The sequence below is a fragment of the Anolis sagrei genome, chromosome 3 (assembly GCF_037176765.1).
Source record: "Anolis sagrei isolate rAnoSag1 chromosome 3, rAnoSag1.mat, whole genome shotgun sequence".
Classification (NCBI taxonomy): Eukaryota; Metazoa; Chordata; class Lepidosauria; order Squamata; family Dactyloidae; genus Anolis; species Anolis sagrei.
The window spans coordinates 579,759-603,507 of NC_090023.1; the positions used below are offsets into that span (position 1 = coordinate 579,759).

At 47.0% G+C, this 23,749-nt stretch overlaps 2 protein-coding genes across 2 annotated transcripts; both read right to left on the reverse strand.

The window, feature by feature from the left end:
- Positions 1-3,393: 3,393 nt before the first annotated feature.
- Positions 3,394-4,695, reverse strand: LOC137096687 (oocyte zinc finger protein XlCOF6-like). The gene has a single exon (XM_067466374.1). It carries the CDS (start codon positions 4,615-4,617, stop codon positions 3,841-3,843), a length of 777 nt encoding a protein of 258 aa, XP_067322475.1. The 5' UTR covers positions 4,618-4,695; the 3' UTR covers positions 3,394-3,840.
- Positions 4,676-21,258, reverse strand: LOC132772363 (zinc finger protein 160-like). Its single transcript, XM_067466352.1, has 2 exons — positions 21,156-21,258; positions 4,676-6,719 (listed from the first exon to the last, which is right to left on the reverse strand). The coding sequence occupies exon 2, from the start codon at positions 6,533-6,535 to the stop codon at positions 4,676-4,678; it is 1,860 nt and encodes a 619-aa protein (XP_067322453.1). The 5' UTR covers positions 6,536-6,719; positions 21,156-21,258.
- Between the last annotated feature and the right edge of the window lie 2,491 nt (positions 21,259-23,749).

Genomic DNA, 23,749 nt, shown 5'->3' on the forward strand with positions numbered 1-23,749 from the left:
TGGCGGGAAAGTAACGGCACTCCATGCAGTCACGCTGGCCACATGACCTTGGAGATGTCTACGGACCACGCCAGCTCTTCAGCTTAGGAATGGAGATGACACGACTGGACTTAATATCAGGGGAAAACCTTTACCTTTACCCTTATCTTAACCTCCAGGATGCCAGTTAAACCGAATTATCATGTCACAAAATGACGTATGTCGAAAATGTGTATCAGCAACATGAAAAGTTTGGAAAACTCCCATCTTAGAGAGTGTCTCTGGGGCCAGATACCACTGTTCTCTCCAATGTGAATGCTATGTCTATGTAGAGTTCAACTCTCAGAGAAGCTTTCACATGCCATAGGGTTTCTCCCCAGGGTGAGTTCACTGATGTGAACCTAGACCTGTTCTGCGGCTGAAGCTCTGTGCACACTCCAGGCATGCCTAGAGTTTCTCCCAAACATGAATCCTTTGAAGTGTATGTATACTTCCATTCTGAGTGAAGCTCTGTCCACTCTCTAGGCATTTATCAGGTTTCTCCCCAATGTGAATTCTTTGATGTATATATGTAGATTTCCAGGCTCACTGAAGCTCTGTCCACACTCCAGGCATGCATAGGGTTTCTCCCCAGTGCGAGTCCTCGGATGTGTGTGTAGATCTCCACTCAGGGCAAAGCTCTGTCCACACTCCAGGCATGCATAGGCTAATTTATTTGTACTCCACTGCTGCTATGCTACATGAGAAAGAACAACCATGGTAGCATTTTAGGTATTTTGATCGTTTTTTCAGGGTCTATGTCTCAATTGTTAATTATGTTATCAGTATAATTACATTTTTGGGGTTTTTTTAATAATAATTTTTATTGATTTATCACAATTGCTACATTTGTTATACATTTGTTGTTATTGTTACATTTTGTACAGCACACTCCTTAACATGTTGTTTTATTATTTTGCTTTAACATTTCCCCCCTTTTTATTTTCACCCCAGTGCTCCCCTCCACCCGTCTCAAGCCACAATTTTTACATATCATCTGTCCAAAATCTCATTTCTTCTTGTGACGGTAACTTTCCTTCCTTGTTTTTTAGACCATTTACAACAAATTTTCCCCATACAGCATCAAAGTCGCTTTGTTTCCATATACCTTTTTTAACCTTTAATATACATGTCAGCTTATCATTTATTGCTATTTTCCATGCTTCTTTATACCACTCCTCTATTTGTATATTCATTTCTTTTTTCCAATTCCTTGCTATAAGCAGTCTTGCTATAGTTAGTAAGTTTGTTATCGCTTCTTTATCCTCCTTTTTCAATTGCTTATCTTTATATATTGATAGTAAGGCTATACTAGGGCTTTTATCTAGTTCTATATTCATTATAGTTTCTATTTCTCTAAATACTTTCTCCCAAAAATTATTTACATATTTACATTGCCACCACATGTGTATATATGTTCCTGGTTCTTGACACCCTCTCCAACAATTTATTGAGTTATTTTTATTCATATATGCTATTCTTACTGGTGTCAAATACCACTTCCATATTAACTTGTAATAATTTTCTTTAACCCGTATTGATAGATTTTTTTAATGTCTTTGTCCCCATAATTGTTGCCACTCTGTTTCACTTATTTTTATCCCTCAATCTTCTTCCCAAATCTCCTTAAGGGTATTCTTTTTTATTTTTCCCTCCTTCATTTCCGTTAATATCTTATAAATTTTGCTAATTATACCTCTCAAGTTTTCATGTTCTTCTACAGCCCTTCCCTTCTATATTATTTGTTCAAATTGAGTAGGTTGGCTTCCATTTCTATTATTTTCCCCCAGTTTTTAAACCATTGTTCTAATTGTATACAATGAAACCATGACAATTTTATTTCTTTAAACTCTTCCAACATCATTTCCTTCTTCATTCCCACCTTCATCCAGTCCCCTATCCTATCTAAATTTATTTCCCTTACCTTTTTATCCATTTTTTTTAAAATGGAAACTTCTTTTCCATCACTATTGGGGTTATAATTGATCCCTCCCTTATTAACTTCCTCCTATATTTGTTCCATACTTCCAGTATGTTGCTCAACATTGGGTTTCTAATTTCCCTCATTTCTTTTCTAGTAAACTGTTTAAAAAAATATATTCCAAATTTCATCTTCCACTTTTTCTGAATCATTACTAAGCCAATCTATTCCCTCTTTTTTAACCATTCCTTCTATAACCAGACTTAATCTACTTGCTTCATAATATTTTTTAATATTAGGTAGCGCTAGTCCGCCCTCTTTTTGCGATCTGTACCATAACTGTTTAATCTATTTCTTTTACTTCAATTACAATATTTATTAATCATTTGTTGCCATCTAGTTAGTTCTTCTTCTGTGATTTGAAGAGGTAGCATCCTAAATATAAAGTTTATCTTTGGAAGTATTTTCATTTTTACTAATGCTATTCTTCCAAACCAGGATAGACATATATCTTCATACTCTATTATTTTTTTCTGAATCTCTTTCCTTAATGTTACTACATTTACTTCTTCCATCTCTTTTTGTTATTATTACTCCCAAATATTTTAATTTATTCTTAATTCTTATTCCCATTTTACTCTGTTCTATAAAATCTTTTTCTTCTTCCCTTGTATAATTAAGTAGCATCATTTCTGACTTATTCCAATTAACTTGTAAGCCCGTTGTTTTCCCAAATATCTCCAAATGTTCTTTTATTTTATCCATTTTCCCTACTGTTTTCTATAAATAACAATGTATCGTCAGCGAATAAACTCTTCTGTTTCTCCTTTTTTCCTAACCCTTCTAGATTCTTATCGTTCCTTATGCCATTGGCAAACAGTTCTATCACCATAGCAAATAGTATCGGCGACAAAGGGCACCCTTGTCTAGTTCCTCTAATCACTTTTATATCATTTGTCACTCCATCGTTTATGGTTACCACTGCTGAATTCCTTGAATAAAATTGTTTTAAAATTCCTTTTATTCTATTTCCCATTCCAAATTTATTCAGGATTTCCCTTAATGTCTCCCATTCCACACAGTCAAACGCCTTAAAAATATCTAATGATAATATCCCTACTTTTTCCTTCCCCTCTTTAGCCAAATAATTTTTTTAATACTCTCCCTATCAGATTTGACATTTGTCTTCCTTTTACAAACCCGCACTGATCTTTTATATACTTATACATGCATTTATTCATTCTATTAGCTATTATCGCGGACAATATCTTTGCATCCTGATTAACTAACGATATGGGCCTGTATGACCATGGGCCTGTTAAGTCTTTATCTGGTTTAGGTATTAATATTATTAATGATCTCCACGATTCTGGTATTTTATCTCCCTTCATTATTCCATTATACAGGGTTAGTCAAAATGCATAGGCCAATAAGCCATTCAATTGAATGGCTTATTGGCCTATGCATTTTGACTAACCCCGTACAATTCTAATAATTTTGGAGTTAAGACTTCTCTGAAGCTTTTATAATATTCTGTCCCTAGACCATCCAAACCTGGAGCTTTCCCTACTTTTAATTTCTTAATAACTTCCTCTATTTCTATCTTCTTAATAGGTTGTTATTGGATTACTCATATTTTGTTTTTTTATGCTGATGTTGTGATGGCCGACAGGGAGCTCTGGCGTGGACTAGTCCATGAGGTCACGAAGAGTCGGAGACGACTGAACGAATGAACAACATGCTGAAGTTAATTTTTCTTTTGTTTTAAGTTTATGTTATTATTTTGTTTTATTTTTAAGATGCTTGTATTCACATAGGGCATTGAATTTTTTTTTGTGTAAACCTCCCTGAGTCCCCTGAGTCTATAAAAAAGGTTTTATTGTGTTATTATAGTATATATATTATTTTCCCCCAATGTGAGTCCTTTGATGTCTACGTACACTTGAACTTTCAGTGAAGCTCTGTCCACACTCCAAGCATTTATAGGGTTTCTCCCCAGTGTGAGTCCTTTGATGTGAACGTAGAACTGAACTCCGAGCAAAACTCTTTCCACACTCCAGGCATTTATAGGGTTTCTCCCCAGTGTGAGTCCTTTCATGTCTACGTAGGCCTCCATTGTCAGTTAACCTCTGTCCACATTGTAGGCATTTATAGCATTTCTCCCCAGTGTGAGTTCTTTGATGTCTACGTAGATGTGAACTCGAAGCGAAACTCTTTCCACACTCCAGGCATTTAAAGGGTTTCTCCCCAGTGTAAGTCCTTTGATGTGAACGTAGATGTGAATTCTGAGTGAAGCTCTGTCCACACCCCAGGCATTTAAAGGGTTTCTCCCCAGTGTGAGTCCTTTGATGTGAACGTAGATGTGAATTCTGAGTGAAGCTCTGTCCACACCCCAGGCATTTAAATGGTTTCTCCCCAGTGTGAGTCCTTTGATGTGAACGTAGATGTCCACTGCTACTGAAGGACTGTCTACACTCTAGGCATTTATAAGGTTTCTCCCCAGTGTGAGTCCTTTGATGTATACATAGACTTCCATTCTCAGTGAAGCTCTTTCCACACTCCAGGCACTTAAAGGGTTTTTCCCCAGTGTGAGTCCTTTGATGTCTACGTAGAATTCCACTCTGAGTGAAGTTCTTTCCACACTCCAGGCACTTAAAGGGTTTCTCCCCAGTGTGCATCCTTTGATGTCTATGTAGAATTCCACTCTGAGTGAAGTTCTTTCCACACTCCAGGCACTTAAAGGGTTTCCCCAGTGTGAGTCTTTTGATGTGAATGTAGATTTTCACTCCAAGCGAAACTCATTTCACACTCCAGGCACTTAAAGGGTTTCTCCCTAGTGTGAGTCATTTGATGTCTACGTAGATTTCCACTCTTAGAGAAACTCTTTCCACACTCCAGGCATTTATAGGGTTCCTCCCCAGTGTGAGTCCTGTGATGTGTACGTAGACTTCCACTATGAGTGAAGCTCTGTCCACACTCCAGGCATTTAAAGGGTTTCTCCCCAGTGTGAGTCCTTTGATGTGTACGTAGACTTGAACTTTCAGTGAAGCTCTGTCCACACTCCAAGCATTTATAGGGTTTCTCCCCAGTGTGAGTCCTTTGATGTGAACGTAGAACTGAACTCCGAGCAAAACTCTTTCCACACTCCAGGCATTTATAGGGTTTCTCCCCAGTGTGAGTCCTTTCATGTCTACGTAGGCCTCCATTGTCAGTGAACCTCTGTCCACATTGTAGGCATTTATAGCGTTTCTCCCCAGTGTGAGTTCTTTGATGTCTATGTAGATGTGAACTCGAAGCGAAACTCTTTCCACACTCCAGGCATTTAAAGGGTTTCTCCCCAGTGTGAGTCCTTTGATGTAAACGTAGATGTGAATTCTGAGTGAAGCTCTGTCCACACTCCAGGCATTTAAAGGGTTTCTCCCCAGTCCTTTGATGTAAACGTAGATGTGAATTCTGAGTGAAGCTCTGTCCACACCCCAGGCATTTAAAGGGTTTCTCCCCAGTGTGAGTCCTTTGATGTGAACGTAGATGTGAATTCTGAGTGAAGCTCTGTCCACACACCAGGCATTTAAAGGGTTTCTCCCCAGTGTGAGTCCTTTGATGTGAACGTAGATGTCCACTGCTACTGAAGGACTGTCTACACTCTAGGCATTTATAAGGTTTCTCCCCAGTGTGAGTCCTTTGATGTATACGTAGACTTCCATTCTCAGTGAAGCTCTTTCCACATTCCAAGCACTTAAAGGGTTTCTCCCCAGTGTGCGTCCTTTGATGTCTACGTAGAATTCCACTCTGAGTGAAGCTCTTTCCACACTCCAGGCACTTAAAGGGTTTCTCCCCAATGTGAGTCTTTTGATGTGAATGTAGATTTTCACTCCAAGCAAAACTCATTTCACACTCCAGGCACTTAAAGGGTTTCGCCCTAGTGTGAGTCATTTGATGTCTACGTAGATTTTCACTCTTAGAGAAACTCTTTCCACACTCCAGGCATTTATAGGGTTTCTCCCCAGTGTGAGTCCTTTGATGTGTACGTAGACTTCCACTCTGAGTGAAGCTCTGTCCACACTGTAGGCATTTATAGGGTTTCTCTCCAGTGTGAGTCCTTTGATGCGTACGTAGATTGTCACTCTGAGTGAAGCTCTGTCCACACTGTAGGCATTTATAGGGTTTCTCTCCAGTGTGAGTCCTTTGATGTGTACGTAGATTTCCATTCTGAGTGAAGCATTGCCCACACTCCAGGCATTTATAGGGTTTCTCCCCAGTGTGAATCCTCTGATGTGAACATAGAAGTCCATTCTCAGTGAAGCTCATTCCACACTCCAAGCATTTATAGGGTTTCTCCTCAGTGTGAGTCCCTTGATGCAATCGTAGACTTGAACTGTGAGTGAAGCTCTTCCCAAGCTCCAAGAATGTGTATGGTTCCTTCCCAGTGTGAGTTTTTTGATTCAAATGTAGACCTGAACTTAGAGGGAAGCTCTTTCCACATTCCAGGCATTTGTAGGGATTCTCTCCAGTAGAAGTTCTTTCATGCTGCTGCAGATCATCCCTCCAAGTGAAACTCGTTCCACACTCCAGACACTCAAATGCTCTCTCCTCCATGTCAAGAGTGATATGGCTGTGTAATTGTTATCTGGATACTTGACTCTTCATATTTTCCTTTCTTATCTGTGAGGTCAAGAATTCTGCAAGATCATCATCTTGAGAGGATTTCTTCTTATATGTCTTCTTATATTATTGGTTCTTTAGTGCATCTAAGAGGTAGCTGCATGGAATCCTCATTTACCTGGTTAAGAAAGAAGTGAAAGGTTGTTATTATTATTATATTGATTGTGAAAGCCATCCACTACATGGCTGCCAGCCTCCTCCCGGTAGACTCAAATCAAGGAAAAGCTTTATGAGAACTGCCACTCCTCTTGGCGTCCCCCCAGCAACAGCAAGAGCTTCCCTCTGGGCAGCTAGACCAGGAAACCCCAACTGGATGGCCCCCCACGTGGGAGGGTCTTTCTCGAGGGGCAAACCAAGAACAGGCAAATTGGAAGTCCCTGAACAGACTCAGAAGTGGAGTGGGCAGATCAAAGACATCCTGGCAAAATGGCACAACCTAAAAGAATCCCACACTTTATGTGACTGTGGAGCAGAACAGACAACTCCGCATCTGTATCCACTGTGAATTGTTGGAGGCTACAGACAATGCTGTTGCCCGTTTTTGGTCAAAAGATATTTAGCCACCTGCGCTCCTCTATTTTTATCGGTTTTATACTAATTTATGCAATGCTTTTTATACGAAATAAATAAAATTATATTGACTTATAGCCTGCTTTATCTCCCCTCATGGATACTGAAAGCAGCTGAACATAAAACATCAGCATACAATTTAAACATAAAAATATGCAGACATTAAAACAGAATTAAATATAAACGGTATTTAAACATTCCCAGATCAAAACCATTAAAACATACCCAAGGTTAAAAACCACAACACCCCCTGAACTGATCGTTAAAATCTTCTTCTTTAAAAGCCTGTCTGAATAAAAAGGTTTTAGCCTCATGCAGTAAGGACAACAGCAAGGAGGGGGCCATTTTGGCTTCCTTGAGGAGGGAGTTCCAGAGTCAAGGGGCAGACACTGAGAAGGCCCTCTCTCTCATTCCCAGCAACCAAGCTTGAGATGGAGGTGGGACCAAGTGAAGGGCCTCTCCTGAAGATCTCAGTGCCCAAGCAGGTCCGTATAAGGCAGCGTTTCCCAACCTAGGGGGCGGGACCCTTGGGGGGGGGGCAGCAAGGGGACTTTCAGAGGGGTCACCAAAGACCATTGTAAAACACATATTTCTGATGGTCTTAAGAAGCCTTTTGAAGATCTTTCTGACTGTCCTTCTCTTCCTTTTTGGTGTTTGTGAACTACAACTTCCAGAATTCCAAAACAGACCCCCAACCCCACCGGTATTCAAATTTGGGCAGTGAAGTTCATTGCCACCTGGAAACCGATGTCCTCAATGCGGGAGAACATGTGGGTCAAGACTAGGGCTCCACAGCCATCTGCAGACCCACCTCCAAGACACCACATCTGGAAGACCCTCATCCTTGAGCTACAAGGCATTGCCTAATAAATAAATAAAAAATGGGCGTATCGAGTATTTGGTCCAAATTTGGTCCAGTGAATGAAAACACGTCTTGCATATCAGATATTTACACTACGATTCATAACAGTAGCGGAATTAAAGTTGTGAAGTAGCCGTGAAGGAGCAGCGTAAATCATTGTATGGTTTGGTGTCAGCACAACACGAGGAACTGTATGAAGGGGTCGCGGCATTAGGAAGGTTGAGAAACAGTGTGCTCAATGCTGAGGGACACAAAGAGTGCTGGGCTGCTTACCATCCCACGATGGCTTCCAGATCTCCTTCCTGAGCATCCCAAATCAGAGGCCGACTGCCCCCAAATTCCCCGTCTGTTCCCAAAGGAATCCTGCAGCCAACCAAGACCCGGCCTCCCCACCTGTCCAATTCAAACTCACATTGAGGCTTGTTGGAAGGGTCACAAAATGAGCTTCTGCTTTATAAAAATTCTAGTGTATTAGTTAAATAATGAAAAACCCAGAGATATACGTTTACAAACAGAGCACACAACATACAGAGACAGAAACCAACACAGGAGCCAATGCCGCCCCTCCATCCCTGCACCCGCGAACCCACCACCTTGGACGTACTACCTTCCCATACAAGTTCCTCACATAGTTCCTCTTGCAGCATCCTTAAGGCCAACTTCTGCCTTCTTTCCAAGATAGGCAAAGACCAGCCGCCATTTGTTTACAAAATCATCATCATTTTTACCTCAAAGTCTCTTAGACAGTTTGGCCATTTGTATATCATCTATTAATTAATGGTGTAACATTAGAAGATGTGGACCATTCCCGCTCCCTCGGCAGCCACCTCTCCACAAAAGTCAACACTGAGACTACTGAAATACAACACCTCCTGAGCTCCGCGAGTGCAGCATTTTTCCCATTAAAGCAGAGAGTGTTTGAGGACTGGGACATCCATATGGAGACCAAGGTGCTTGTCTATAAAGCCATTACCCTCCTCTGCCAACACCTCCGCTGGACTGAAAGAAGCAGAGATGCCCGCGCACCGTCTCCCAAAGCAGTTGCTCTACTCTGAACTCAAGAACGGAAAATGTAATGTTGGAGGACAGGAAAAGAGATTTAAAGATGGGCTCAAAGCCAGCCTTAAAAACTGTGGCACAGACACCGAGAATTGGGAAGCCCTGGCCCTTGAGCACTCCAGCTGGAGGTCGGCTGTGACCACGAGTACTGTAGAATTTGAAGAGGCACAAACAAATAAGAGGGCAAAAGAGAGAAACGTGCCAAGAGGAAGACACGTCAAGCCAACCCTGGCCGGGAACGCCTTCGCTCTGGAAACCAATGCTCTCACTGCGGGAGAAGATGCGGGTCAAGAATAGGGCTCATGTCACCTACGGACCCACCGCTAGGACACCAAATTTGGAGGACAATCTTACTCAGACAACAAGGGATCGCCTACGTAAGTAAGTAATTTTCTTTCCAATTTCCTCTTAAATAGTTCTCTTTCTCCCTCCCGATTTAGCTATAATAATTTTTGCTGTGACAAAGCTGTATTGGCCACATTCTTTATCTTTCCGATTTCTCTTCTAACAGATATTAATCATGACTTGTTTTCTTATAATTGCGTGCCGGGAGAGATCTGAGCAGAGAGGTATAAAAGTGAAAGTAGCTATTATTAGCTTTTAACTCTCACTTTTTATCAGTTCATTAATGCTCCCTTGTTCTGCTTTTCTCAGTTCATCTGAAGACGTTGATTACTCACTGTGATCCTGTCGTATTTTGGAGTTTTAGCTCATTATATTTTCCTCCTTCAGGAGCTCGCGAATTTAGCTGCCGTTCATCAAGACGTGGGTTTAGGGAGGGAGGTGTCTTTGGAGCCCCACTCCCTCACTCACAACAACAAACAACAACAACAATAATAGGGAGCAGGGGGCATTGAGGTCACTCCCTTAAGGAAAATAATATGGGTGTGGCCTACCAGGAAGCCACACCTCCTGTCAATCTCCCCAAAGGGAGGGCAGAGAGAGAAAAGGATCCATATCCATCCATCGATCTATCTATATTCATGCTGACGGGCAATCTTTAGAATTCTGAGGTTTACATCTTGACATGGGATTGCTTCTCATATGGACAATTATATGTTGCGTGTTCTAGAGACAACAAACCAGACCATCTCTAAATCTGCTGCATCATTATGGGGTGCCTGCGCCCTACACCCTACACTGGAGAAATTACACTGTTTAGCCGGTGTAGCAGCTGACAGTGAAAGGACCAAGGCGGTGACATCTCCGGCCCACCCCATGTTTGGGTATCAGCCAGCACGTCAACAACTTAAATCAAGAAATAGTTTTCTAAGATCTACAGAGACACTTACTGGAACACCTCAGCAAGTGAGAGTCCAAAAGTGGCAGGCTCAAACCCAGAACCTCAACCAATGGCTGATACCAAATGAGAGACTCCCCCCTGGGCACACAGAGGACTGGGTGACTTGGAAGGCACTGAACAGACTGCGCTCTGGCACCATGAGATGCAGAGCCAATCTTAAGAAATGGGACTACAAAGTGGAATCCACGACATGCGAGTGTGGAGAAGAGCAAACCACTGACCACCTACTGCAATGCAACCTGAGCCCTGCCACATGCACGATGGAGGACCTTCTTGCAGCAACACCAGAGGCACTCCAAGTGGCCAGAGACTGGTCAAAGCACATTTAATCAACTACCAAGCTTGCAAACTTTGTGTTTTGTTTGTTTTTAATGCAATACAACTGTTTGGTTCGCACCTGACACAATAAGTAAACATCTCTAAATCTGCACAGACAAAGGAATAACAGTACATATTGTATACCCACAAGTACTGTGAAATCACATATATTAGAAGCCTGCCCTTTCTCCTCCCTTTCCCTCCCATTGAACCAGACTAGGACACAGGACCTTCCTAAGGTGAAGTTGTCCTCATTCCTCGCATTCCCAGGATTCCGAGGGATATGCCTTTCCGTTACGTGAGGACGCCCTGAGTCCCCTTTGTGGGGAGAAGGGCCGGGTAGAAATGACATGAAATAAATAAAAATCAATAAATGCCATTTCAATTTAGGAGTCTAAATGTGGAAGGGATTTTGGAGTCTTCGTGGCCAACAGGGTGAACGTGAGCCAACAGTGGGATGCAGCAGCCAAAAGAGCCAGTGGGGTTTGGGCTGCATCACAAGGAGTGTCCGGATGGAGGGAAGTCCGGGCGCCTCTCTCTTCTGCTTCGGTCAGACCTCGTCACCTGGAATCACACTGGGTCCAGTTCTGGGCCCCACAGTTCAAAAGAGAGATTGACTCTAAGCTGGTAGGTGAACAGAGGAAGAGGGAGACTCAAAGCATCAAAGCTCTGGAGACCATGAACCATCCCTATGAGGAGCATCTAAAGAGCTGTTTAACCTCATATCATCATCATCGTCATCATCATCTTTAATTACTTATTAATCGCCCTCCATCCAAGATGCTCCAGGCAATTTACACTGCAGAAATTACACAGGATAAAACACATACATACAAATATTAAAATTAACATGAGTCAAATGCTCCAGTAAAAAGCCAGGTCTTAAGCGCCAGGACAAAACACCCCAAGTCGCGCATGGTTCTCAAATGGGGAGGCAAGGAATTCCACAAGGCAGGGGCAGAAACAGAGAAGGCCCATCTGCGCCTGGTGCTTTCCAAGTGCACTTCCCTAGGACTTGGTATATAGAGCAGATTGCATTGGGATGGTCGTGGCAACCTCCGATGATGGTAGAAGGAGAGACGGTCTCTAAGATACAATGTCAGGACCAGCATCTTATACAAACCACGATACTCAATTGGGAGCCAGTGTAGATGCCGCAGCACTGGTGTTATATGGCATTTCATGGGCGTTTTTGTGAGTAACCTGGCTGCAGCATTCAGGACAATACGGAGCTTTCGGGTCGTAGAAATAGGAAGGCCAACATACAAGGCATTACAATAGTCCAGCCTAGATGTGACTGTGGCATGGATGACTGTTGCCAGAGCCTCATCCGACAGGTAAGGTGCCAGTTGCCTCGCTTGTCGTAGATGGAAAAAGGCCTGTTTGCTGGCAGCAGCGCCTGAGCCTCCATCGTCAGCTGCAAATCCAAAACGACACCCAAGCTCTTAACGGTAGGCGATGGAGATAGAGCAGCGCCATCAAAGGCAGGTAACGGATGGGTTGGACCTATCGGGCAGCCATGCCACAGGATCTCAGTCTTCGCCGGATTCACCTTCAGTCTGCTAGCACGTAGCCAGTTCGACAAAGCCTCCAGGCATAAGGTGAAATTGTCAGGTATTGACGTTACTCCAGGCTCCAAGCGCAACAGGAGTTGGGTGTCGTCCGCATATTGATAGCAGTCCAGGCCGAATCTCCGAACCAAACTGGCAAGCTTGGGAGTGATCCTGGACTCATCGCTGAGCCTGGATCCTCAGGTCTCAGCGGTGGCCGGGAGAGCTTTTGCACAACTAAAACTTGTGCGCCAGTTGCGCCCGTACCTTGGGAAGTCGGATCTGGCCACGGTGGTCCATGCTCTTGTCACATCCCGACTGGATTACTGCAACGCACTCTACGTGGGGTTGCCCTTGAAGACTGCTCGGAAACTCCAACTAGTCCAGCGGGAGGCAGCCAGATTGCTCACCGGAGCGGCATACAGGGAGCATACCACCCCCCTGTTATGCCAGCTCCACTGGCTGCCGATTCAATTCCGAGCACAATTCAAGGTGCTGGTTTTGACCTATAAAGCCCTATACGGTTCCGGCCCAGTGTATCTGTCCGAACGGATCTCCCTCTATGTCCCACCTCGGAGCCTAAGATCTTCTGGGGAGGCCCTGCTCTCGACCCCGCCTTTATCACAAGTGAGATTGGCGGGGACGAGGAGCAGGGCCTTCTCGGTAGTGGCCCCCCACCTGTGGAACTCACTCCCCGGGGAGATTAGATCATCGGCTTCCCTTCTCTCATTCAGGAAAAAGCTGAAAACCTGGATGTGGGACCAGGCGTTTGGAAACTCTGGCAGCTAGAAGAAAGACCACAATGATGGGCAAATAATGACGAAACGTAATGGACCTATGGAACTCGAAACACTGACCATGAGACTGTTACTATTGTCCCTTGTGTTTATTCTGATGTTTTAATCTGTTAATTGTTTAATTATTTTAATTGTTTATATATGTATGTATTTGATATGGGCATCGAATTTCTGCCTTTTTTGTAAGCCGCCCTGAGTCCCCCCTCGGGGGTGAGAAGGGCGGGGTATAAGTAACAGAAATAAATAAATAAATAAATAAATAAGGGGTCTAACGTAGATGTTGAAAAGAAGAGGGGACAGAATTGCACCTTGGGGTACCCCGCATTGGGGGGGGGGGGGGAACTTTCGGGGACTTGGTCCATATATTCCACGCACTGACTCCGATTTTGGAGGAATGAATTGAACCAATTGAGGGCCTGACCGCGAACTCCGGACATGGCGAGACGGTGGATCATTAAATCGTAATCAACGGTGTCGACCGCTGCGGTAAGATCGAGAAGTACCAGAAGCGCCGATCCGCCGCTATCAGACTGGCGACGAAGTTCATCTGTAATAGCAACCAGGACCGTCTCCGTCCCATGACCCGGGCGAAAGCCTGACTGGAAAGGGTCCAGGCTGGCTGTGTCATCCAAAAATTGCTACAATTGTCCCAATACAGCCCGCTCTATCACCTTACCTAAGAATGGAAGATTAGAGACGGGACGGTAATTGGCAAGGGTCATAGGGTCCAGGTTGGGCTTCTTCAACAAGGAACGGACCCTTGCCTCTTTTAGGTTATCCGGGAAAACCCCTTGTTCAAGAGAGCCATTGATTATATTGCTCAAAGGATCGAATAGTCCTTCCAGGCAGCTCTTAACCAGCCAAGAGGGGCACGGATCAAGGGAACAGGGGGTTGGCTTTGCAGCAGCCAGGATTCTGGTGACATCTTCCGCATCTAGCGGGATGTATCGATCGAAAATAGGCCCACTAAGCGGCCACGGAGTCTCCAGCTCACTCAAAGTGTCGGGCGTAGGGGACAGTTCCTGCCGGAGCAAAGTGATTTTGTCAGTAAAAAAATTCTGGAATGCCGCAGCTTTAGGAGCCATGCTTTCTGGGTTCTGGACTGGGGGAGCCGGACTCATCAAAGCACGAACAATTTTGAACAACTGTGCTGGGCGCGATCTGGCAGAGGCTATTAAGGAGGAATTATATGATTTTTTTGCGTCCTTGACGGCTGACTCATAGGACTTGCGAAAAGTCTTAAAAGTGAACATTGGCACCTCATCGGGTTTCCGGCACCATTGTTCTAGCCGCTTTCGTGCTTGCTTCATCAGCCGTAGCTCATTAGTATACCAAGGGGAGTGATTCCGGCGAGGGCGAAGATGACGTTTGGGAGCAATCTCATCCAAGGCAGACAACAGACTGGCATTCCAGTTGTTGACTTGCTCATTGAGAGTGACACACACAGTTCCCAGGCCCTTAAGGGCATTCAAAAACCTAGCAGGTTCCATGAGTCTCCCAGGCCGAGCAAGGATTGATTTAACAACTGGGGGAGGAGGAGATGGGATCTCAACCTGGGCCTTCAGGGCAGCGTGGTCGGACCAAGGGACGTCAATTACTGCAGATAGGGATGTTCGCACCCCAATAGTGAAAATCAGGTCTAAAGTGTGGCCGGCCCGATGTGAGGGGCGAGTCTTAGTTAATGAGAGCCCCAGAGCTTCCAAGGTTGGTACTAGATCCTTGGTTATTGACGAAGTTGACGGTGTTCTGGGTAACATTGAAGTTACCCAGAACAATAAGTCTGGGGAACCTCAGGACCCAGTCCGCCACAAGATCTAATAAATTAAGCAGACTCTCTCCCGGAGACCCAGGTGCACGGTATACTACAAGAATGGCTAAAGATTCCCTGCTAGCCAGAACCGCACCAACACACTCAATACCGGCTATCTTTGGAGTTGGGGTAATTTTGATGGTAAAATAGTCACGGGAGAGTATTGCTACCTCAGAAGAGAAGGTTGAGAGGAGGAGACATGGAAGCCATGTACAAATACATGAAAGGGTTTCCTAAGGAAGAGGGAAGGGGCTTCCTTTCTGCTGCCCTGGAGACGAGGACTCAATGGAGCCATGGGATGAAGTGACAGGAAAGAAAGGAGATGCCACCTGAACATGAGGAAGAACTTCCTGGCCATCAGGAGACCTGTTCAGCAGTGGAACTCTCTCCCTCCTTCGGATTCCAGTGGAAGCTCCTTCCTTGGAGGCTTTTCAACAGAGGCCCCAGCAACATCACAAGGAGAGAAGGTCAAGCCATCAAAGACCTCAACTCAGATCCAGACATCATCATTCTCCCAGCGGACAAGGGGAATGCCACAGTCATCATGGAAAGAGAACAATACAAAGCGAGGATCAGACAACTCCTGGATCCCACAATATACAATGAACTAAAAAAGGGACCCAACCACCAAAAGATCCAGAAAAACTAACACTCTGATCAAGAACTCCTCACTCCACTTCAACATACGTCAACAACTATGCAAAACGGAAGCTTTATGGACTCCCAAACATCCATAAGGACACCACCCCACTCAGATCCATCGTGAGTGCCATTGGATCCCCTGGAAACGACTTGGCGAAATTTCTGGCTGCACAGCTACAAACCCGTATTGGGCTTACTACGCACAACATCAAGGACTCAGCCCACTTCATAGAAAAAACCAGCAGCCTCAAGCTCAACACCAATGACAAGCTGATCAGCTTTGATGTGGTGTCTCTATTTACCAAAGTCCCGGCAGCAGACACCACCAGAAGACATCACAGCCCTCTTCCACCATTGCCTCACCACAAGCTCCTTCCAGGAGGACAGTGATTTCTATGAGCAGAAAGAGGGAGTAGCCATGGGGAGGGAGCCCTCTCAGCCCCGTTATTGCCAACTTCTACATGGAACACTTTGAAAAACAGGCCCTGGAAACAGCAACAAAAAGCCCAAATATGTAGATGACTCCTTCACCATTTGGAGCCACGGAGGAGAAGAACTCAACACATTCCTGAACCTCCTGAACAGCATCCGCTCAAACATCCAATTCACCAAGGAAAAAGAAAATGAAGGAAAACTGCCATCTCTAGATGTCCCAGTCATCCACAAACCAGATCAACAATTGGGTCATAGAGTTTACAGAGAACCTACACACACAGATAGATACGGACATCAAAGCTCCAACCATCACCCAAGTCAAAAAAAGAAGCACAGTGAAAGCCCAGGCAGAGCGTGAAAGAAGAATCTGCGAAGCCCTCCTCCTCCAAGGGGAACGGAAGAACCTCAACTGGCTTTGCAGGCCAATGGAGACCACCAGAGGCATCAGAAGAGCTGCTAGACCAAGAACAAGCCAAGAGAGTCAAGACCAAGATCCACCCAGAGGAAAAAGGGTCTTGCCAGACATCAAGTGAACCACTGCCGGCAGAGGGAAACTGATGAGGAAACACAACATACAAACTATCTACAGACCCACCAAGGAAATCCAACCAGTGCTCCACTCAGCAAAGGACAAGAGGGACCCTCTCACCTTATACCATGCAGCTGTGGACAAGTCTACAGAGGGACCACCAAATGCAGCAGAATTGCCCAAACACATGTCAAGGAACATGAGAGGCACTGCAGACTACGTCAACCAGGGACCACTGCAAACCCCACCACTGATGGACCCGGACTCAGGCCCCCAATGACCCACTTTACATCTAGTTGAGCCTTGGGGGAGGGTGGAACACGGATGATAGGATTTACAGTACTTTCACCCTTATCAACAGACGGGTGTGACCCCCACATGTGACTGACTTGAGGAATAGACCCCGATGACCAAATGAATATAATGGAGGGATTTGGGGGGAATTATTATTATCATTAAACTTTATTTGTACCCCGCTAGAATCTCCCACAGGACTCGATGCGGCTTACAAAGGCCAAGGCCTCAACACACAATACAACAATACAAAACCTAGGCAAATTAAAAACAATTAAAACAATCTAAAAGAACAAGTAATGAACAATCCACTAAGACACAATAAAACTGGGCTGGGCCAGAGTAAGGGTACAAGAGTTGAAAGTGCTGATGTGACCGGTGGAAATGAGGCTTATGGGCAAGTGCAGTGTGCAGCAATCTTAGTTCTAGTAAAGTGCTTCTGGGACTTGGTATTGGAGGTTTCCTAATCTGGGAAGGCACATTGGAACAGCCAGGTCTTCAAGTTCTTTCTGAAGACTGCCAATGTAGGGGCCTGTCTAAGATCTTTGGGGAGGGTGGTCCAGAGTCAGGGGGCCACCACGGAAAAGGCCCTGTCTCGTGTCCCCACCAAACGTGCTTGCGACGCAGGTGGGATCACGAGCAGGGCCTCTCCAGAGGAACGAAGAGAGCGTGTGGGTTCGTAGACAGAGATGCGATCACGCAAGTAGGCTGGACCCAAACCGTTCAGGTCTTTGTAGGTAAGCACCTGCACCTTAAGTTGGGCTCGGAAGATAAACGGCAGCCAGTGGAGCTCCTTGAACAGGAGGGTTGACCTCTCTCTGTAGGGAGCACCAGTTAACATCCTGGCCGCTGCTCGTTGGACAAGTTGGAAATTCCGAGCCGTTTTCAAAGGCAGCCCCATGTAGAGCGCATTACAGTAATCCACCGTAGAGTTGACCAAGGAATGGACCACTCCGGCCAGATCAGCCTTCGCGAGGTACAGTTGCAGTTGGCGCACGAGTCTTAATTGTGCGAAAGCCCTCCCAGACACCGCCGATGCCTGAGCCTCAAGCGTAAGCAATGAGTCCAGGAGGACTCCCAAACTGCAGACCTGTGGCTTCAGGGGGAGTGTAACCCCGTCCAACACAGGTTGCAACCCTATATTCCAGTCAAGTTTGCGATCGACCAGAAGGACCTGTCTTGTCGGGATTGATCTTCAGCTTGTTCCTTGTATAAATATGTGAGAGGAAGCCACAGGGAGGAGGGAGCAAGCTTGTTTTCTGCTTCCTTGGAGACTAGGACGCGGAACAATGGCTTCAAACTACAAGAGAGGAGATTCCATCTGAACATTAGGAAGAACTTCCTGACTGTGAGAGCCGTTCAGCAGTGGAACTCTCTGCCCCGGAGTGTGGTGGAGGCTCCTTCTTTGGAAGCTTTTAAGCAGAGGCTGGATGGCCATTTGTCAGGGGTGATTTGAATGCAATATTCCTGCTTCTTGGCAGGGGGTTGGACTGGATGGCCCATGAGGTCTCTTCCAACTCTATGATTCTATGATTCTATGATCCTCCTCATCCAGATAGACACAGCGGCCAGGCATCCGTCCAGCACCCAAGAGGCCTCCTTGGAATTGGGTGGAAATGAGTAGTAGAGTTGTGTGTCATCTGCATAGAGGCGGCTGCCATTCATTTTGGGAGTTGCAGTTCACCTGTACCCAGGGAAACTGTGAGTGCCCCTTCCCCCAGCAATGGACTGGATTTAAACTGGGCACACAGAACCCTCATGACCAACTGAGCATACTGGAGGGGTTTGGGAGGGAACTCACCTTGATTTCTGGGAGCTATAGTTCCCGTGCATTCAAAGAAACGGTAACTGCCCCCCTCCCCTGACAATGGACTAAGAACAAACTTGGCACAGAGAAACCCATGACCAACTGAACATACTGGGGTGGGGGGGGAGGTGAGCTTGCATTCTGGGAGGTGTAGTTCACCTGTAGCCAGTGGGGGGAATTGCTTCCAATGCCACTAGTTGGCCCCCCCCCCCAGCACCAACTGCTGCTCTGAGATTAGAGTGAAGAGAGGGGCCAGGAAGGCCGTTCCATCTTGTCTCCCGCACTGTGCTCATAATATAATATAATATATTGCATATACATATAATATTGATAATATTAAAATGTAATACAATATACTGGAGCCCCCAGTGGCGCAGTGGTTAAAGCACTGAGCTGCTGAGCTTGTTGACTGAAAGGTCGCAGGTTCAATTCTGGGGAGTGCCATGAGCTTCCACTGTCAGCCCCAGCTTCAGCCAACCTAGGAGTTCGAAAACATGCAAATGTGAGTAGATCAATAGGTACCGCTCCGGCGGGAAGGTAAGGGCGGTCCATGCAGTCATGCCAATGGCCACCTGACCTTGGAGGTGTCTATGGACAACGCCAGTTCTTCGGCTTAGAAATGGAGATGAGCGCCAGAGTCCCAGAGTTGGACATGACTGGATTTAATGTCAGGGGGAAACCTTTACCTTTTTAATACAGTGTAGTACTGCTAAGAATAATACGATATTATAATTATTTATTTTATATTAAATGTAATATTACTAATACTACTACAGTATAATGTTATAGTACAATGTAATATATAATAGTAGTATTGTGCTAGGGTAATAATGTAATATATTGTATTTACTCTTTACTCGTAAGCCGCTGTGAGTCCCCTTCCGGGTGAGAAGGGCGGCACAGACATGGCGTCCATAAACAAACAAACAAACAAATAGACAAACAAATTGCCATTCACCCGCACTCAGAGAAACTGGGACCTGCCCCCTCCCCACACCAATGGACTGGACTTAGTGAGCACAGAGAACCCCTTGGCCAACTGAGTCTACTGGAGGGGTTTGCGGGGAAGTGACCTTGATTTTTGGGAGTTGTAGTTCCCCCGCATCCAGAGAGGGAGAATCCTAGAATCAAAGAGTTGGGAGACCTGGTGGGCCATCATCCAGTCCACCCAACAGACTGCAAACCCCCCACATGTGACTGACTTGGGGCATGGTGGACCCCTGATGGCCAACGGAATATATTGGAGGGATTTGGGGGGAATTGCCATTCATTTTGGGAGTTGAAGTTCACCCACACCCAGAGAAACCGTGACCTGTCCCCCTCCCCACCAATGGACTGGCCTTAAACTGGGCACAGAGAACCCTCCTGACCAACTGGGCATACTGGAGGGGTTTGGGAGGGAAGTGGCCTTGATTTTAGGGAGTTGTAGTTCACCCGCATGCAGAGAAATGGTGGCGGGAGAGGGAGAATCCTAGAATCAAAAAGTTGGAAGAGACCTCCTTTTGACTTCTGTAAGTGTTGTTTATGCTTTCATAGAATCCTAGGATCAAAGAGTGGGAAGAGACACCTCCTGGGCCATCCTCCAGTCCAGCCCCATTCTGCCAAGAAGCAGGAATATTGCATTCAAAGCACCCCCGACAGATGGCCACCCAGCCTCTGTTTCAAAGCCTCCACCACACTCCACAAGGGGCAGAGAGTTCCACTGCTGAACAGCTCGCACAGGAAGTTTTGCCTTGGAGGAGGGGGGCCTCTGCATCTCTCTGTCTGTGGCCTGCCTTTAGACCAGGCTTGGGCCTACTTCAGCCCTCCCTAGAATCCTAGAGTGGGAAGAGACCTCCTGGACCACCATCCAGTCCAACCCCATTCTGGCAAGAAGCAGGAATATTGCATTCAAATCACCCCTGACAGATGGCCACCCAGCCTCTGTTTAATAATAATAATAATAATAATAATAATAATAATAATAGAATCCTAGAGTTGGAAGAGACCTCATGGGCCATCCAGTCCAACCCCATTCTGCCCAGAAGCAGGAATATTGCATTCAAAGCACCCCCGAGAGATGGCCACCCAGCCTCTGTTTCAAAGCTTCCAAAGAAGGAGCCTCCTCCACCACACTCCCTCCGGGGCAGGCAGAGAGTTCCACTGCTGAACAGCTCTCCCAGTCAGGAAGTTCTTCCTCATGTTGAGAGAGAGGGAAGGAAGGGCCTGGCTTGGTTGTCCTGCCACTCCCAGAATGCAAGGCCCCCCCCCCCCCCACGACTCCCCCACCCGCCCCCGCCAGGCCTCCTCCTCCTCCTCATCCTCAGATCCGCCCCGCCTGCTCGGCTTTGACAGGGAAGGCCGAGTGGGCGTCTACCCCAGCATCGCCTCCTTCCTTCCTTCCTTTGCTTTTCTCACCCAAGCAGCCACGCGGAAGGAAGGAGGGAGGGAGGGGGGGAGGCGCCCAGCCCCGCCCCGCCTGCCAATCACTCGGGAAGTCAGGCGGACCCCCTCCCTCCCTGGCGCGCTCGCCTTGGAGGCCCCCCCTCCCTCGTCAAGACTTGGATCTCTCCCCCCCCATACACACACACAGGCTCACCTGCTGGGCGCGAGGAGGAGAAGGTGGAGGAAGAGAGGCCCCCCAAGGAGGAGGCCTGGAGGCGGGCTGCCTGACTCCCACCACGGGGCCCCCTCCCTCCCTCCGCTCGGCAGACTTCTCTCTCTCTCTCTCTCTCTCTCTCGGTCTGGCACAAAATGGCGCCGGCCTTCTTCTTCTTCTCCCTTCAGCGTGGCCCCGCCCACCGCCTCTCCCTCCGCGCTCTCCCGCCCATCCTCCTGAGGGCCAATCAGGGCGCGGCTCTGGCCCTGGAGACTGCCCCGTGGCCCCGCCCCCTCCACTCTAAGCCGGGCTTCGGCCTCCTCAGCTGGCACAAAATGGCGCCGGCCTTCTTCTTCTTCTCCCCTCAGCGTGGCCCCGCCCACCGCCCCTCACTCCTTCCGCTCTCTCCCGCCAATCATCCTGAGGGCCAATCAGGGCGCGGCTTTGGCCCTGGAGGCTGCCCCGTGGCCCCGCCCCTTCCGCTCTGGCCTGGCTTCGGCCTCCTCAGCGCCAGGCTGGGTGGCAGGCTTCTCTCTCTCTCTCTCAGTCTGCCGCATTCTCACGGGGTGTCTGCGCCCTACACCACTGGAGGAATTACACTGCTTAGCCGGTATTGCGCCACCTGACATCCGCCGGGAAGTGGCAGCCAATAGTGAAAGGACCAAGGCAGAGACATCTCCAGCTCATCCCCTGTTGGGATATCAGCCAGCACGTCAACGACTTAAATCAAGACATAGTTTTCTTAGATCTACAGAGACACTCGCTGGAACACCCCAGCAAGTGAGAGTCCAAAAGTGGCAGGGGGTACCAACCAATAGTGAAAGGACCAAGGCAGAGACATCTCCAGCTCATCCCCTGTTTGGGTATCAGCCAGCACGTCAATGACTTAAATCCAGACATAGTTTTCTAAGATCTACAGAGACACTCGCTGGAACACCTCAGCAAGCGAGAGTCCAAAAGTGGCAGGCTGATACCAGATGAGAGACTCCCCCCTGGGCACACAGACGACTGGGTGACTTGGAAGGCGCTGAACAGACTGTGCTCGGGCACCACGAGATGCAGAGCCAACCTCAAGAAATGGGGCCACAGAGTGGAATCCACAACATGCGAGTGTGGAGAGGAGCAAACCACTGACCACCTGCTGCGATGCACCCTGAGCCCTGCCACATGATGCACCAGGGAGGACCTCCTTGCGGCAACACCAGAGGCACTCCAAGGGGCCAGAGACTGGTCAAAGGACATTTAACCAACTACCAAATTTGCAAAATCTGTGCTTTTTTTTCTTTTTCTTTTTAATCTGTGTGTTTGTTTTGCTCTGTTAGAATTGTAATACAATGGTTGCTGATGACACGATAAAATAAATAAATAAGTCTGGCACAAAATGGCGCCTGGCTTAGAATCCTAGAGTGGGAAGAGACCTCCTGGGCCCTCATCCAGTCCAACCCCATTCTGCCAAGAAGCAGGAATATTGCATTCAAAGCACCCCTGACAGATGGCCATCCAGCCTCTGTTTCAAAGCTTCCAAAGAAGGAGCCTCCACCACACTCCCTCCGGGGCAGAGAGTTCCACTGCTGAAGGTGGAGGAGGAGCCGTCCTTTTCCTTTGAAGGTTCCGGGCGGACTACAACTCCCATCCCCAAGACTAGAAGTTTGTCATGTCGGACACATTGCCTCCAGAGGCATCCTGGGTGGGGCCCTCCCTCCAGTATGCTCTCCTGCCGCAGGATGGACTACAACTCCCATCGTGGTGGACCACTCCCGCCAACGCCCTCCACTATGTGGGCCTGGGGGTTCTGGCATAGACAGCGAGAACTGGGAAGAAGCCCTGGCCCTTGACGGCTCCTGCTGGAGGTCAGCTGTGACCAGCAGTGCTGCAGAATTTGAGGAGGCACAAGTGGAGGGCGAAAGGGAGAAGCGTGCCAAGAGGAAGGCGCGTCAAGCCAACCCCGACCAAGACCGCCTTCCGTCTGGAAACCGATGCCCTCCTCACTGCGGAAGAAGATGCAGAGCAAAAGAGGGCTCCACAGCCACATACGGACCCACAAGAACACTGGAAGACAATCCTCCTCGGAAAGCGAGGGATCGCCTAAGTAAGCGTGCCAAGTGAGGCCCAGGCCCGGCATGGGAGGGGTCCGAGTGCTCTCGGATTGCAGTTGAACTAGACATCCCAGCAACCACAACTCACAAATGCCAATAAGAATAGATGAATAGGCTTAAAGGCTTCATAGTGTTTCGGTGTGGGAAGCCATGGTGAAGGAGGAGGAAGAGGAGCCGTCTATATTCTTTCTTTCTTTCCTTGTTTGTTTCTTTCCTTTTTTATTGTTTGGAAGGTGTGTGTGTGTGTGTGTGCCTGAAACTAAGAGACTCTCACTTGAAAGAAAATGGATGGAGAGAGAAAAGGGAAAGGGGGAAAGGTCCATGCCTTAGTCACCTCTAGGTTGGACTACTGCAATGCGCTCTACGTGGGGCTGCCCTTGAAAACGGCTCGGAAATTCCAACTGGTTCAATGGGCGGCGGCCAGGATGTTAACTGGCGCTCCTTACAGAGAGAGGTCAACCCTCCTGTTCAAGGAGCTCCGTTGGCTGCCGTTTATTT